Below are 16173 nucleotides of genomic sequence, written 5' to 3' on the forward strand. Positions count from 1 at the left end.
AGCAAGGCCCAAATATGTACTGATTTCTCTTCCATGTTAAGAAAATGATTCCAAATAATACTAAGACCATAGTGTTAAACAAAGATAACTAAAATAAATAGTGGATCAGTAAGACCAAGAAACCAAGTTTTTCTAGGTATTTAACTATTTTGACTTCAATCTTGATCTCAAGCTATTTATTTACTTATTTTTCAAGGTTTTATTTATTTGAGACAGAGAGAGCACAAGTTGGGAGGAGGGTCAGAGGGAAAGGGAAAGTAGCCTCCCTGCCAAGCCGGGAGCCCGATGTCGGACTCAATTCCAGGACCCCGAGACCATGACCCGAGACTACGTACGACCCAAGCTAAAGGCAAACACTTGAGCCACCCAGGCACCCTGCTCTCAAGCCCCATTATCAAGCTTTTTATCGGTAAAAGAAGTCGATGCAAATGGCAGATTTGCATTTAAAATTTTTCTCCACAACAGATTGTATATTTTGGAAAAATTTAACCTTCAGTAGTAAGCTTCTAGAAAAATAAGCAATATTGAAAATCAACTACTGAAATCCAGTTAAAAAGAGGCAAAGGATCTGAACAGACATTTCTCCAAAGATATGCATAGTAAAAAGCACATAAGATGTTCAACATCATAGCTACTTTGTAAATTCAAATCAAAATCACAAGGAGATGCCACTTTATACCCAGTAGAGTGACTATAACCAAAAAAGGCATCAAAATGATTCTAGATTAGAAATACATTTCTAATAGATTCTAGCTTCCAATTCTTCTTATATTCGCATCTTCAAAATGTAATACTTTAAAAAGCTTTGATGGCTCACAGCTGTGTTGAAATGAGGACGGCCCGGCCATCTTCTTTGGTCTATAATTATAAAACATTTTCATTATTAAATTTATAATTACCAATTAACATGATCAATCCAACAAATTGTTTCATTTCTACATAACCTATTTCCTCTTGATCATCTTTGTCTTTGCCTTCAGCATTTCTCCAGTTATAAACTATATCAAATAACTTTTGATATGTAAACATCATAAAAAAGAAAAATATGGTCACGTCATTTTGACAAACAGGATATTCCATGTTCTTATCACAAAATATGTGATGAGGCACTTTTCAAGGACTAATTGTGTGAGGATGCCATATTTCCTTTTTATTCTTAGAGATATATTCTTTACCCACTGACTCTTGAGTTTGAGAAAATTCATCTAGAATATTGTCATCTGAAGCTCAGAGATTTCACTTACACAATCAATTTCACAATCATTGTTAGCATCCAAAGAGCTACTGCGTCTACATTCATATTCTGATTTGTCTAGTGATTGTATAACATCTTCCTCTCTCAATTTTCTTCTCTTTGCCATTATGGGCAGAAAATGAACACTTCTGAAATCTCAATTATATTCTATGAAAACTAAAACACAAACAAAACAGCCACGAAGACAAGAGTCTCTCTAGACTTCTTTTATAGCTTCCTAAAAATTAATGTAATACTATGTGCAACACAATAGAAACACTAAAAGAAAATGTAATAGTGCTGACTTTATTTCAATACTGCACCACCCTTCAATGCAACTTCATCATTTTTCCTTTTTTTTTTTTTGGATATTTTAATCTTTTATCTTCCAGGATGGGGGGAATAATTCACAAGTAATGATGAAATAATATCTATACTGATGAAATAGTAAGATGTTTAAGGATGAAGGAAAAATAAGATCACTAATATTCCAGAACATATTAGATTTATAAGAGTCCAATGGGCCAATATGGTAATGTTAAGATAAAATGAGTTTTCTTTCCTTTTTTTTTTTTTTTCCATTAAAAAAAATTCTTTGGGCAGCCCAGGTGGCTCAGCGGTTTAGCGCTGCCTTCGGCTCAGGGACTGATCCTGGAGACCCAGGATCAAGTCCCATGTCGGGCTCCCTGCGGAAAGCCTGTTTCTGCCTCTCTCTCTGTGTCTCTCATGAATAAATAAGTAAAATCTTTTCTTAAAAAAAATAAATTTCATTGTAAAGAAAGCACCAATAATTTCTATAATTCTACCCAAAAATATTATAAACAAATTGTGACATCACAAGAAATATTTTTATTCTATGCCCTCAGTTCTTTGTGATCTCACTGCCCTGAGCCACTAGCCACTTGACAATGAGGAAGCCTTGAGACCTTATTTAGTTCTTTACATTAGTCCCTAAGTATCTCCTTTCTGATGTACATAAGTGGTAGGTGATAGGAGAAGGCTGATGAGGGAACGGTGATACAACATGACCGAGAATACAGCTCCCTCTGACAGTTGCATAATTTTGTTCAGTCTGGCTGATTCTTTCTCATTCATGGTGTGCACAGTACGTAAACATTTCATATATGAGTATATACATAAACACACATTATATGTGTATATATATATTAACCTACAAACACACATAAATATATGTATGCTCTTTTAAAAAACTTCATTTTAACCTAGTTTTTAAAAAACATCAGAAAAGAAAAGTAAATATGAGTATTTTGAAAGAGAAGGTCTTGTTTCAATTTGGAAAAATCTACATAAACATTTTCTCCATATAGAAAAAGAAACAAAGATTCCTTGTATTTTTAAATACTTAGTGCAGTTATCAAAGATAAAGAGCCTCTTAAGATACAAACCAACCATTACCACAAAGCAGCAACAAAATTATGTTCCTAAGGTCCCTGTCTAAAAGACTCACAGATATATTTTCAAATATGATATACTTGTAAATTAGACCCATGCTTTAATAATGACCACACTTAGTTAAGTAAATCTGTTCCATGGTCTAGAGAAAACACGAATTTTAATAAGATTATACCCTATACTATTATTTTTTCTACTAAGAATGGATGTTTATTAATTCATTTAATCTTACTTTTTTAAATTTTTAAAACAAGTGCTTTAATTTCATTTGTGAACTCAGATAAAAGCATACAACATAATCATGAAAGTAAAAAGGAATTCAGTATTTTTGAGATAAAAATGTCTTATAAAACCATTATATCAACTTCAAGCAGCTATGTTTGATAAATTAAACGATCCTGTCTAAAATGCTTCTTATAATTACAAGCACAGATAATATTACTATATAAGACTTTCTTTTTTGACTCTTAGCCAGTTCTAAGTCATTTAGAGAGAGTGAAAATGGAATGCATTTTTAATACTAATGGAATGAGATGACACTGTATGAATTTCTCATGCTTTAATGATGTTGTTTGGGGAACTCAAGGATGATATTGATCTCTCTAATTTCAACCTCTGAGGGCAGAAACTGAAAATCAATATAGATCTACTGTGCTTAATATCTACTCAGGAATGGGTTCTCTTCCTCTAAAACCACTTCCCACTCCCTGTCTGAGACTATAAAGCCTTCTCCAATTGTAATTTCTCTTCTCTGTCCTTGGCATAACCAATAAGTACATGCTTTATGTTTCCTATTATATCTGACATACAAATCATAAGCAAAAATACAGTCAAGGCTTTTAAAAGTTTCAAACAAAATACTAAATAATCAGAGACTTACATAAAGATTTATGTACAAGGATAGTAACACATATATGAGCAAAAAAACACTTTAAATCTAACATCAGAACTACTTACAATTAATAATGCTATATTTATACACACACACACACAGTGAAATACAACATAGCCATTAAAAATAATATTTTCTAAGAATGTTAAGGATATATGAAAATGCTAATAACATGCTATTGGGTAGAAAAGAAAGATAAAAGGACTGTGAATCCAATTTTATAAAAAGAAAAAATCTAGAATACCCAATAAAATATTAATAGTAGATCTCTACACATAAGCAATACAGGTGATTTTTACTTTTTAATATTTTTGTTTTTCACCATTTTCACCAAACATATGAAACTTCTCTTGAAAGGTAATTTTAAAAATAAAGTATTAAAAAGTTTAAAATACATTTTCTGTTAAATCAACATTAAGCATGCTTTTTCAAGGTGGTGGATAATTTCTGATTGAAGTAAATCTATCAATCAATCAGCATTAAATGACCATGAAACATTGTTTCATCTGTATACATTCAACTATATAATCAAAGAGTCCAATACCCACCTTGTTTTTCTTCGGGTGTTTCTATATAATAAGGCATTCTTTTCATAGTTTCTCTCAACTCCTGTTTCAAGGCCAGCATGTAATCTTCACCCTCTCCTGCTTTCAGTGGCACTGGTTTATAATCTGTATCCTTTTTAAGAGATAATTTTTTAAAATAAATTTTTTAAATATCCCTTTTTGTCTATAAACAGGAAAATGTTAGTTTTATTGAAAAACTACATTTTACAGGCACTAAGTTTTACAATCAACTGAAAAGATGTTGAGCTTTTGTAATCTTTTTAACCTTTTAGCTTATTTCCTACTTTGCTCTGATTTTAGAGGTAGGAAAGCTGTTTAATTTTCCTACTGACCACACCAATTATTTTGTTATACCGTCTGTTGACCGTGATTACACACTTTAGAAGTTAAGCCACCCAAATGAGAGCTACTGCTTTAGTTTCCTATTAACCTCAATTAGTAGCTGTGGTATTGATAGGAGTAGTAGTTAAAAAAAAAAAAAAAAAAAAGATTAAAAGTAGCAGCTATTACTTAGCAAGTGGTTATGCTAACCAGGATGTCCTCAATATTCAACATCCATGATCCCATTTAAAGTATCATCAATATTTTCTCTTCAACAATAAATAAATTGTGAAGCAAACAATCTATAAGCTCATATGACATGTAAATGACAAAGCAGGGCTTTGAATCTACATCTTCATTTTTTTTTTTAAGACAGTAGAGAAAGAGAGAGAGAGAGAGCATGTACAAGCAGGCAAGGGGCAGAGGGAGAAGAAGAGAGAACAATGGTGCTTGATCCCATGACCCTGAGATCATGACCTGAGCTGAAATCAAGAGTCACATGCCCAAGTGACCAAGCCACTCAGGTGCCCCTCTAAGTCTTCAATTTTAAAGAATTACAAACACACACATATATGTATATGCACATATATTTTAAAAATATATATTTATTAAAAAGTGGGGCCTCAGGGTATGTAGTAAAGACTTTTTTTTTAATAAAGATTTTTATTTATTTATTCATGAGAGACACACAGAGAGAGGCAGAGACATAGGCAGAGGGAGAAGCAGACTCCCTGTGGGGAGCCCGATATGAGACTTGATCCCAGAATCCCAGAATCATGACCTGAGCCAAAGGCAGACGCTCAACCACTGAGCCACCCAGGTGTCTCAGTAAAGACATTTCTCAAAAAAAAAAAAAAAAAAAAAAAAAGACATTTCTAGTACCAGAGCTAAATATAGGGTACATTTTCAAAATTCTACAACTATTTATTAAGTGCTTACTATAATCCAAACATGGTTAGACAATAAGAGATACTTCTTACCCTTATGGAACTTACATTCTAGGGAAGAAAAACACAAGATATAAGGAAATAGTGAGGAAATACACAGTTTCAGGTAGTGATAAGTGGCATGAAAACAATGAAGCTGGGTAGAAGAAAGAGTGACCAACTGAGTACATGAAGGTTGAAGGTAGCTAATCTAGACAAGGTAAGCACACATGACCTCTCAAGAAGTCACCTTGTGCAGAGCTCTGGATAAAATTAGGAAGCCATCAGAGAAAGACTTGAAAATAGATGGTTCCAGCCAGGAAAACTAGCAGAGGAAAATGTCTGAGAGAACACAGAGACCAAGATGGCTAGGGAGAGAGAAGGACTGCGATAGGAAAAGTTAGAGAGACATCAACAAGGCCATATCAAACAGAGCCAGTTTGCCAGCAGCAAGGAATTCAATTTAATTCCAAGTATAAAACAACAATAAGTATTAATATTACCAGTGTTTAGAAGTAACCTCACATATGAGAATAGCTTATTTTAAAAGAAATCAATGTAGGGACGCCTAAAATTATAAATTTTAATAAATAAAATCTTAAAAAAAAATAAATGTATAAAGTGACAGTACGCCTATACATGAGATGTTTATTATTGTTTCAGGCTATACTAAATATCAAAAAGGCAAATATCAAGAGCAAAAAATAGACACTCCCTATATATGATACCTACATCCCTAGATACATTTGTTCAGGGTCCTATACTTACATAAATCTTTTTTTTATTACTTATTCTTGACAGACACAGAGAGAGAGAGGCAGAGACACAGGCAGAGGGAGAAGCAGGCTCCCTGGTGGGGAGCCTGTAGTGGGACTCAATCCCAGGACTCTAGGATCATGACCTGAGCTGAAGGCAGACATTCAACTGCTGAGCCACCCAGGCGTCCCAGCTTACATATATCTTTTGACAAGGGATTTTTCCCTTTTGAAATAGGGGAAAGTTGGGCAGCCCGGGTGGCTCAGCGGTTTAGCGCCGCCTTCAGCCCAGGCCCAACAAAGTAGTAATATATCCTTCCATATCCCTTAACAGTTCCCTTCTTTCCTTTCCATTGTCTGTTGAAAGCATGAGGTCATTTCCAGTACAATGCTTCTCCAAATTTAAGGCATATTAAGAATGATCCAAGAATCTCGTTAAAATGCAGATTCTCATTCATCTGGCCGAGAAAACTGCCTCTGAACTTCCAAAAAAAAAAAAAAGAAATAGGGGAAATCTTCTTGGATTGAGAGATATCTGGTTATTTATGATTTTTTTCATTCTTTTATACTGAAGCATATACATACCTGGAAGTGTAAGCTTATGTTTTAAACTAAATGCAAAGTGAAAGCATTAGATTAAACATTACATCAATTAAGTTTACAGCATACTTATTAAATTTAAAAGCAACACTAAATGCAGTAGGAACACTTAGATTGTGAGAAACAACAAAATTCACAATGACTTTTTAAAAATAGAGAAAGAAGAAAAAAAAAAAAGGTTGAGTAGGGAATAAAAGACCAAATGGTATTCTAGGGAGCAAAATCAAATTCTATAGATACAAGATGAGAAGAAAATCATTAAGTGAAAGTCTGGTAGAGTAAGGTCCATTGGGGATCATTGTAAAACCTAGCCTGACTTTCAGAAATATTATTTTGATGTTGGAATACATCAAAAATAGCAATAGAAGATGCAGGAATTGAAAAAAAGAATTCTTTCTTAGTTCACATAGTACTGAGTAGATTTGTGAAAAGGTGTACACAGTTTTTTCTGCGTTTTAAGAAAGCAGTGTTAAAATTAGAAGAGGTTCAGGTAAGAACTGCAGCAGCCAATCACACTCTCTTTTACTTTCTTAGATTTAAATATTACAATGATATCCTATATTCAGTCCTATATAGAATTGTAATTTTCTTTGAAACACGAAAAAACAAATCCTGAAAAGTCCACTTTCCAATGTACTTACGGGAAATAGTGGGGGTGGTTTCAATACTACATCAGGTAACTTTTCACCTCTGCCAAATCCAACTGCCTCAATATTAAAGGTATAAGCTGCACGTCCACGTCCTTTATTCCCAGCCATCTGAATTAGTTATACCAGAAAAGTGGGCAAATTCTGAAAGACATCATATAAAAAAGGAAACCAACATTTTAAAGCAAAATATAAAACTCTGCTCCTTAAGTAGCATGGCCAATTTAAAATACTTCTGGAAAGTAAAACTTGTAAAGAAATAAACATATGGTAGACCAATCTAGTCATGCCTGGCAGGTAAAACGAGGATGGGCTCAACTACGTCATCTTACGCCCTGGGTCAACAGCTCAAAGGGTCTCCTTGGAGGTGCTGCCTGGACCACCGCACAGCCAGCTGATGCAATTCTCTCCACCCCCCCACCCCTCACCCTCCCCCCCGTAATTTGGCATCAAGATCTTAGACATATGTGAAAAGTGTGGACAAGGAAAGGTCTGGCTGATGAAGACAGTCTGCCTTGGTTTTTCATTCAATTTGATGACTATCCTTAGTCACATACACTATCTTAGTCATATACACTTGAGATTTTTAAATGATTTATTTATCCTAGAAATTGAGTGTTGGACAGACTCCTTGAGATCCAATCCAATGTCCTTTTAGAAATGGGAACAGGCTCAAGAGGCTCTGAAGTTTGTTCAGGCAAAAACAAAACTTCTGCAGTTCAGAGAAAAACATCTGAAATAGATTAAAGGTAAGACAAGCCTGTACTCTTCAAACTTTGGGGACAATAGAGATGTCACATACTCAAGTTCTGCACTGAATTTCTGAATCGTCTGAAACACGATTATATTCTAGTGTGAGAACCAAGTCAGCAGCATATTAACAGGGATCCCCATACCAAGGCTCTTCCACTACAAGCCTTCATTTGACTGTAGTGATGATTAGAATACATCCCCTAAATCTCTTTTCCCATTGACAATACTGGGCATCATTCAGTCCTGCAGGCCCAACAAAGCAGTAATATATCCTCCCATATCACTTAACAGTTCCCTTCTTTCTCTTTCCTTTCCATTGTCTGTTGAAAGCATGAGGTCATTTCCAGTACAATGCTTCTCCAAATTTAAGGCACATTAAGAATGATCCAAGAATCTCGTTAAAATGCAGATTCTCATTCATCTGGCCGAGAATCTGCATTTCTAACAAGCTCTCTGGAGCTATCGATGTCGCTGGTTGCAGTCCACAGTTTGGAAGTAGCAAGGCTGTACATTCTCTTATTTCTGAATCTGAACAACTGAATACATGAAATGTGGTTTAATACATTCATCTATTCCCTGTATTTTCCTAATAGGTGGACCAGAGGCTTGCTCAAATTTGAGTTAGTTATTTTGAAACAACACTTGAAAGAGATGCTCTGTTCTTCCTACTGCATCACATTAGGATGCACGCAAAATGTCTCTCTCAGTGATGGTCTCTGGTCAGTGGTTTCGGGTACTGTCAATCCGTTTCATCTAGTATAAACTTCCCCAACAGTTTGTACCTAATGATTTTAGCAGTCATTTGTGATCAGGGTCCAGATTCGTTATTCCATTACAGATTATAAATTCATTCTTTCTATATCTACTAATTGGAATTCTATCAGGATTCAATTCCCGTCACTCACTATTGAGTTACAAATGAAGCACAAGTTGTATTGGAAAGGGACTTATTTTAGTAATCAAGCTCCTTCCATCTGTCCCCAATAAAAGAGAGGGAGAATAATCAAAAGGCTGCGTTTCATTTGCTGAGTCACTCAAGCATATACTAAGCCCACAGAAAGCAGATTTCCCAAGTATGACAACTGCTGAGCAGAAAGACACACCTTCATTCTAAGAAATGAATTGTGGGAGCCCAGTAGGCACGGTTGAGACCACTGGGCTTAATTCTAAGCTGGGATTTGCCACTAACTAAGGATTAAGAACAATTCCAGGTAACATTTCCCAAAATGCCTGATCATGAGAATTACCTGGAGAACTTGTTAAATACACCGAATCTCAAGTCATCTCCAAGTATTCAAGTCTACACCAGAATCTTTGGAGGTGGCTCTCACAAACAGTTGGGAAAACTCATCCCAAAAAGAGAGTACATCAGCTACCATCACTTGATAGAATATCCCTGGAGAAATATCGAACTCTGCTGCCTCTAAACTTCCATATTTATCAAGCACCTTTGGGTGCATAAATTGGTATCATTAGTGAATATACTGCCCTTGGCAGGAAAGTCAATCCTAGCTCTTGAGCCACCCATTAATGATTACATGGCACTCTGGCCTCAGATTCATCTCTTTTTAGTCTGACTATTATAAGTCAGTTCTCCTGGACCTAGAAAAGCTGACAAATTCCTTTTCTTCTCTTGCAGAGCTGAGAGGTATTTCTTAGACTCTAGTAACTGTCTCATAGGGAAAGTGGCTCACAGGTGAGCCCTAAGCCTCAATCTTTGGAATCCTTTGAGTCAACCACTGCCTTGTTCTTTTTTCAACCTCCTAAGCTTCTTGAATGAAGGGCTTTTTTTAACCAACTTTCCCTATTTCCTCGTTATCCAAATCTTCGTCTATTTCAGAGAGACTAATTTCACTGAGGCATTGATTCAACCAATATTGAGCATTCTAGGCACTCTGGCAGGACCCAGAAAGCATCGAATAAAACTGTGTCCCTGTCCTAAGGGCTTATATTTCAGTGCCTGAAAGAACACAAACACATAAATAAGTGTGTAACATAATAGTACATATTCTTGTTGTAGATTGAGTTGTGTCCCCCCCCATCAAAAAAAAAATATGCTGGAACTCCTAAACCCCAGTACCTGAGAATGTGACCTTTCTTACCCAGAAATAAAGTCTTTGGGATGCCTGAGTGGCTCAGCGGTTGAGCGTCTGCCTTTGGCTCACGGGGTGACCCCGGGATCCGGGATCGAGTCTCACATCGGGCTCCTTGTGGGGAGCCTGCTTGTCCCTCTGCCTGTGTCTGCTTCTTTCTGTGTCTCTCATGAATAAATAAAATCTTTAAAAAATAAAAAAATTAAGTCTTTGCAGGTGGAATCACATTAAGATGAGGTCATAGTTGATCCTCAGACGGATCCATGACAGGTGTCCTTCTGAGAGGGAAATGCGGGCAGAGAGACACACACACACAGGGAAAGCACCATGTGAAGATCAAGGCAGAGACTACACGGCTGCAGCTGCAAGTCAGGTACGCCCAACAGTGCCAGGGCACATACGAGCTAGGAGAGACAGCGCAAATCTTCCCTCTGAGCCTCCAGAAAGAATGAACCCTACCGACACCTTGGTTTCGCCAGGATTCCAGACTTCGGGCCTCCAGAACTGCGAGGGAATAAGCATCTGTTGTTTTAAGCCACCCAGTTTGTGGTAAAATGTGATAGCAGCCCTAGAAAATCATCAGTACAGCCCTGAATAAAAAAGAAATCATGGTAAGGGGATAGAGAATAACAAAGGGATATGGTGTGGCTTTTCACACAAGGAAGGGCTTTGTGTGGAGGATAAATCTGAGTAGCATGCTGGAAGAGGCCTGTGAGCCACAGGAGGGAGGGTTGAGACAGAGATGGCTACAGAGAGAAGGAAGAGCAGGTGCAGAGGAAGAAGTCACATGCTAGGGGTGTCTGAGGAACAAAAAACCCATGTCACCAGTGAGGATGAGGGGCAAGGAGAGGTGGGGCAAGGCCAGATCTTGTGGGGCCCTGCGTGAGCTGTGTAGGGGTTTGGCTTTTACCTTACTTGTGATGGGAACTACATTCACAAAGATGCTGAAATGCAAAGGCCCCAGTGATCCCCACTGGTCTCCACCGGTCAAATACACTGGCCTTTTGTCATGCTCTTAGACTTCCAAAGCACAGGGCTCACTGCTGCCTCCTCCCTTTTGTCAGTCCCTCTTTCCTAGGCTTTATTAAAACTCCAGGTTTTGGGACAAGCTAGGTGGCCCAGACAGCTAAGCATCCAACTCTTGATCTTAAATTAGTTCTTGATCTCAGGGTTGTGAGTTCAAGCCCAGCGATGGGTTCCATGCTGGGTGTGGAGCCTACTTAAAAAACAAAAAACAAAAAAAGACCTCAGAAAAACAAACAAACAAAAACCCTCCAGGTTTTTCTACCCCACTGACTTTCTTTTTGGTCTACTTCTCTGCTTAAAGCTCCTAAGTATGGATTTCCTTGAGATCCAATCTTTGGTCTTCTGCTCTTTTTGGTCTTCAAAAAACACATCCACACTCAGGGTTTGATGACCTGTCCCATACTGTTATCTCCAGCACTGACCTTTATCTTGAATTTCAGTCCATGTTCTCACTATCAAAAGAATATTTTGAAAGTTCTTTAAACTTAAGATACTGAGATCACCTTCTGCATACACCAACTAGCTCGCCTTTTAGGTATTACGTCCCTATATGCCTACCTGCGGTATGTTCTTTCCCAGTCACCAACACTTGATGATATGAAGAAGTGCATCAGTATTGATTCCTCACTCTGTTCCACCCTTCCTATCAAATCTAACAGCTAATTCTTCCTTCCAAGCGTCCCTGCAATTTCATTTCCTCTACCATACTCCAGGGTAAACCCTTCTACCTCCCTTTTGACTGACTGCAAGTTTTGTGGTATCCCTTGTTCTTTTATTTATTTTAATTCATTCTTCCATATTATTAGTCTTAAGGCATGGTTCTGATGATGCTACTCTTCTCATCTTCCCTCTTGGCTACAGAATTAAATCCAAACTCCCTACCCAAGAATTCAGGGCCCTTTTAAGATGGCTGCACCTATCCTCCTGACTCCTTCTATCATCATGTCTTGTTTACCATTCTCTCCACTGCAATCTGCTCCCTCTGTCTCCCTTCCAGACTGTATCCCCTTTCACCTTAAGATCCAGTTTAAGCCCCTCAAAATCCACAACAGTCATTTCATCCCACTGTGCTCTTATAAAGGTCCTCCTGTTACAATAAATGGATTTTTAAAAATTGAGGTGTTACACCCTGCTCCTCTTTAATTCTGGAAGAAACAGAGACAGTACCTCTTTTGGGAAATGGGCCTTTCCTAAAGGGAATGAGCTTCACTTATGTTTTGTTTGCTTATTTCTTTGGCTGTATTAACAGTGGAGATTTTATATTTCCCCACTGTCTAGCATAGTGCTCTCTACATAGCAACAGCTCTACAATTAATGTTAAGCTCTTTCTTTTTTTGTCTGTCATATGATTTCATGAGCAAATCTACCCAAATCAGTCAGCCTACTATTATTACTGTTGTTGTTCTTAAACTTCCAGAACTATAAAGTTGGAGACCTGGATGTACACTGGAATCATCAGAATTTAAAAACAAAATGAAAACACAACAAAACTCAGGCTTCACCCCAGAACAAAAAATAACAAAATCACAATTTCTAGAGATAGGCTTTAGGCATTAGGACTTTTTTTTTTTTTTTTTTTTTTTTGCATTAGGACTTTTTAAAGCATTCCCAGAGATTATAACATGTAGCCCAAATTAAGAATCACTGCTTCAGATTATACTTTACAGTTTATAAAAGAGGAAAGTAAAGCCCTGAGAGGCTAGCTGACTGCCTAAAGACACACAGGTAATTCCTAACAAAGCCAGAACTGGGTTAAAGCCTCAGGTACCTTTCCCTTGTTCATTCATCTGCATTATACTACCTGAAACACAGGTTCAGGCTAGTTGAAGACTTTTTTAATCCCACAGATGACTTTAATATTTACAAAGAAGCCAATTAGTAGCAGCAAAATTGACTGAATTTAAAAGTGCAAAGTCAGAAGCATCATCTTCCATTTTGGAATGTCTCCTGAAAATTCCTATTCGGAACTGTTCTGAGATAGTGTGATGGGTGTAGTTCAAGCATCCAAGAGCTGAAATGCAAAGCCTATTCTAATCAACTACAAAGACAACCTTGTGGCAGAGCCTGAGCTAATCCCTAAAATTCCTCATAGCACTAACATTTTATGACTTATGCTGTGGCCTAAATGTATTGTCTTCCACATCTCACACTGTCCCTTGCAGATATTAGCTAGGTGAATAAATGTACAAGCAGATGTAAGTAGGTATGGAAGCTGCGGGAAGGCAATGAAAGCCAGGTCACAGTTATCTTTCCTGATGAATGACACCTCAATTGCCCCAATCAGAATCCGATAGTCACACTGACCTCCTCAATCCCCTCATCAATAGAAGAACTATTGGCTGTATCTCTCTTACATGTTGCCTGTCCTTCCTTCACCTGCTTTTGTTCAGGCCTTTATCAGCTCTCACCTGGATCTCTAACATAGAACAAATATATTCCCATGGTCAGACTCCCCCTTTCAATCTACTCTTCAATCATCTTTCTAGAACATGAACCTTGATGTGTCATTCTCCTTAACTAACAAAGCTCTGAGTCTGAATTTCTGCCTCTGGCCCCCTGCACACCATACTCTACACACTCTCAACTCTGCTACACCAGCTCTTGCATGTAGCATTCCTTCTGTCTGGAATGCCTTCCTCTCATATCCACCTGAGCAAGTGCCAGCATCATTTAAGATGCTGTGCAAACGATACTTTTCTGTGACCATTTTCTCCACCCAACATGGAGGTGGGTCTCTCCTTCCCTGTTTCCCAAGTACTACACTGCTTTTATTATCCTTTTTGAAATTGTGCTGTAATTGTCAGGTCTTGTCTGTTTTCCCAGGAAGCTCTCCCATTATCCATTTAACAAGTATTTATTAAGCACCCTCTGCGTCAGACCATCTTCTACATACTGGGAAAACAAAGCTTCTGCTCTCATGGAGCTCATAGTCTAGCACAGGAAATGGAAAGGCCACACTGAGAACTAAGAAGGGACAGCCAGCCAGGGGGAAGTGTCATACAAGCAGAAGAATCTGTAAATATGAAGGAAGACTTTTTCACATTTTCATGCTCTACCACTAACCAGAGCCTGGCAAAAGTCCAATAAATACTGGGCACATTATTGCTGAGCTCACTGCCTAGAAAGGATACCCCTCCATTTCTCCTGCAATGGTTCCCCCCTCTTTCTAAAGGAAAAATACCCAAATTACAGAAAGCTCTGTACTTCCCGGTTGAGAGCATCCTAATAAACATTGGTGTTTTAAGTCCTGCTCAAATACCACTCTTCAACAATCCTTTCCGTTTGTATCCTTATAGCATCTAGTTTTTACTTCCTCTGTGGTATAGATCCCATATTGCTTTACATTGCAAATATTTGCACATAGATATTATCTTCCCTCAAATTCTTGAGAATCCAGATCACAACTTTTTTTTTTTTTTTTTTTTTTGCCCCCACCCAGTTCTATTCTCACACATCATCTAGTTCAGGACTTTGCATGTAAGGATAGCCCTGCACAGAGTGACTGCAGAGATTCTAACTAGATTAGGAAAATATTCAGAAAAGCTGCATCTTTAGGAGTGTAAGGGAAGACAGTACATCTCTCCTATGAAGGCTTATTAGTAGCTGCCACAATAAGGGTTTTCCTAATTATTTTGTATGATGCTATCTCATGGGTATCTTTATAATTTTTTTTCCTGGCTGAGGAGGGAGGTTAGTCAACTTCTCAAGGGAAATTTTGAAGCCTAACTCGGTGTTTCAGTAGCTGAAGGTAGCTGGTTGGGGACAGGGATTTGGTGTTCAGAGTGGGGGTGATTTCTGAGGCTGGCTGGGCCACGCCCAGACATTATGCACGTTTCCTGGTCTCACGAGGTGCGACTGCCTCCACCTTTACTTAGTTGAGCCTCTCTAACAACTTCCTTTGCTCTCTTTCAAGAGTGAACAAACTAACCAAAAAAAAAAAAAAAAAAAAAAAAAAGAAAAGAAAAAAAAAGAAAAAGAAAAAGAAAAAAATGGAGGCTAGGGGGTAGGAATACAGAATCTCATTAATCTCATTTTTTTTTTTTTTTGGAAGATCAGAAAAATGTTATGAACAAATCCTGTCCCCACGATACAGGGCAAAGTGCCATGAGTTAAGGCAACGTACCGGGTGGTGTGTCCTCAGGCAGCAAGTCTGCGGCAGGGACTCGTGCCTGAGCCACGATCCCAGAGCCACCAGATTGGGGAAAAAAAAAAAAAAATCTAGCATCAGTGAGGGAGCCTAAATCCCCTTCTAGGTAACTCGCTGCAAGCAGTCCCGGGAAGGGGAAAGGACGGTTTTCTAAGACTTTGAAGACATTACAGGAGAAGGAAAGGTAAAGCCATCCCCCGACGCCCCTCAATCCAGAACCGCTGGAGGGGCTCGCCAGCCCGGACCTCCGCCGCCTCCTCCCCGCGCCCTCTCCACCTCCTCCCAAGCCCTCAAGGGCTCCCCCCGTTACCTGCTCACTAAGCCCCGAGCCTGGGGCAACCGGGTGCAGCCGAGGCGCCGGGCGGCAGGGAAGGGGTGCGAGCCCGGCGCGGGCGCCCGGAGGCCGGAGCCACCTCGGGAGCAGCGCGCCCCGCCCTCCACGCGGCCGCCCAGCCCGGCCCGGCCCGGCCCGGCCCGGCCCCGCCCCGCCCCGCCCCGCCCGCGCCGGCCCCGCCCACTGGGCGAGAGGCTTTTTAGCCCCTGGCAGGCGCCGTACCCGCCCCGCCGGCCTCGCCTGACTCTTTCGGCGCCGGCAGGGGGAGCTTCGCGGCGCGCGGTGGGCGGGAGCACCTGGCGCCTGCCCCGCAGTCAGGCCGCCCGGGTGAGGACGCGGCCTCCGGTCGCCTCCGCTCTGCGGCAGGGCCCCGGCGTCAGCGCTGCCAGCGGCCGCGGGTGCGGGCGGGCGCTGCGGGCCGCGTCTCTGCGCCTCCCCCCGGGCTGCGGGCCGACCGCCCCGCGCC

General features: G+C 39.4%; 1 protein-coding gene across 7 annotated transcripts in view; it reads right to left on the reverse strand.

Moving 5' to 3' along the window:
- POLR3G (RNA polymerase III subunit G) overlaps positions 1-16173 on the reverse strand; it is a 102933-nt gene that overhangs the window by 25839 nt on the left and 60921 nt on the right. For 4 of the 7 annotated variants that reach the window (XM_038532375.1, XM_038532374.1, XM_038532373.1 and 1 more), the window contains exons 1-3: positions 15684-15823; positions 7349-7498; positions 4088-4217 (exon numbers count right to left, since the gene is read on the reverse strand). In XM_038532375.1, the coding sequence (XP_038388303.1) occupies positions 4088-4217; positions 7349-7465 (247 nt within the window). In that variant the 5' untranslated portion in view covers positions 7466-7498; positions 15684-15823. Of the gene's footprint in view, positions 1-4087; positions 4218-7348; positions 7499-10209; positions 10243-15349; positions 15372-15683; positions 15824-16173 lie in introns of those variants that run through there. The other 3 variants (XM_038532371.1, XM_038532372.1, XM_038532370.1) reach the window with 3 other exon arrangements.

Source organism: Canis lupus, chromosome 3 (assembly GCF_011100685.1).
Source record: "Canis lupus familiaris isolate Mischka breed German Shepherd chromosome 3, alternate assembly UU_Cfam_GSD_1.0, whole genome shotgun sequence".
In the NCBI taxonomy this organism is placed as follows: Eukaryota; Metazoa; Chordata; class Mammalia; order Carnivora; family Canidae; genus Canis; species Canis lupus.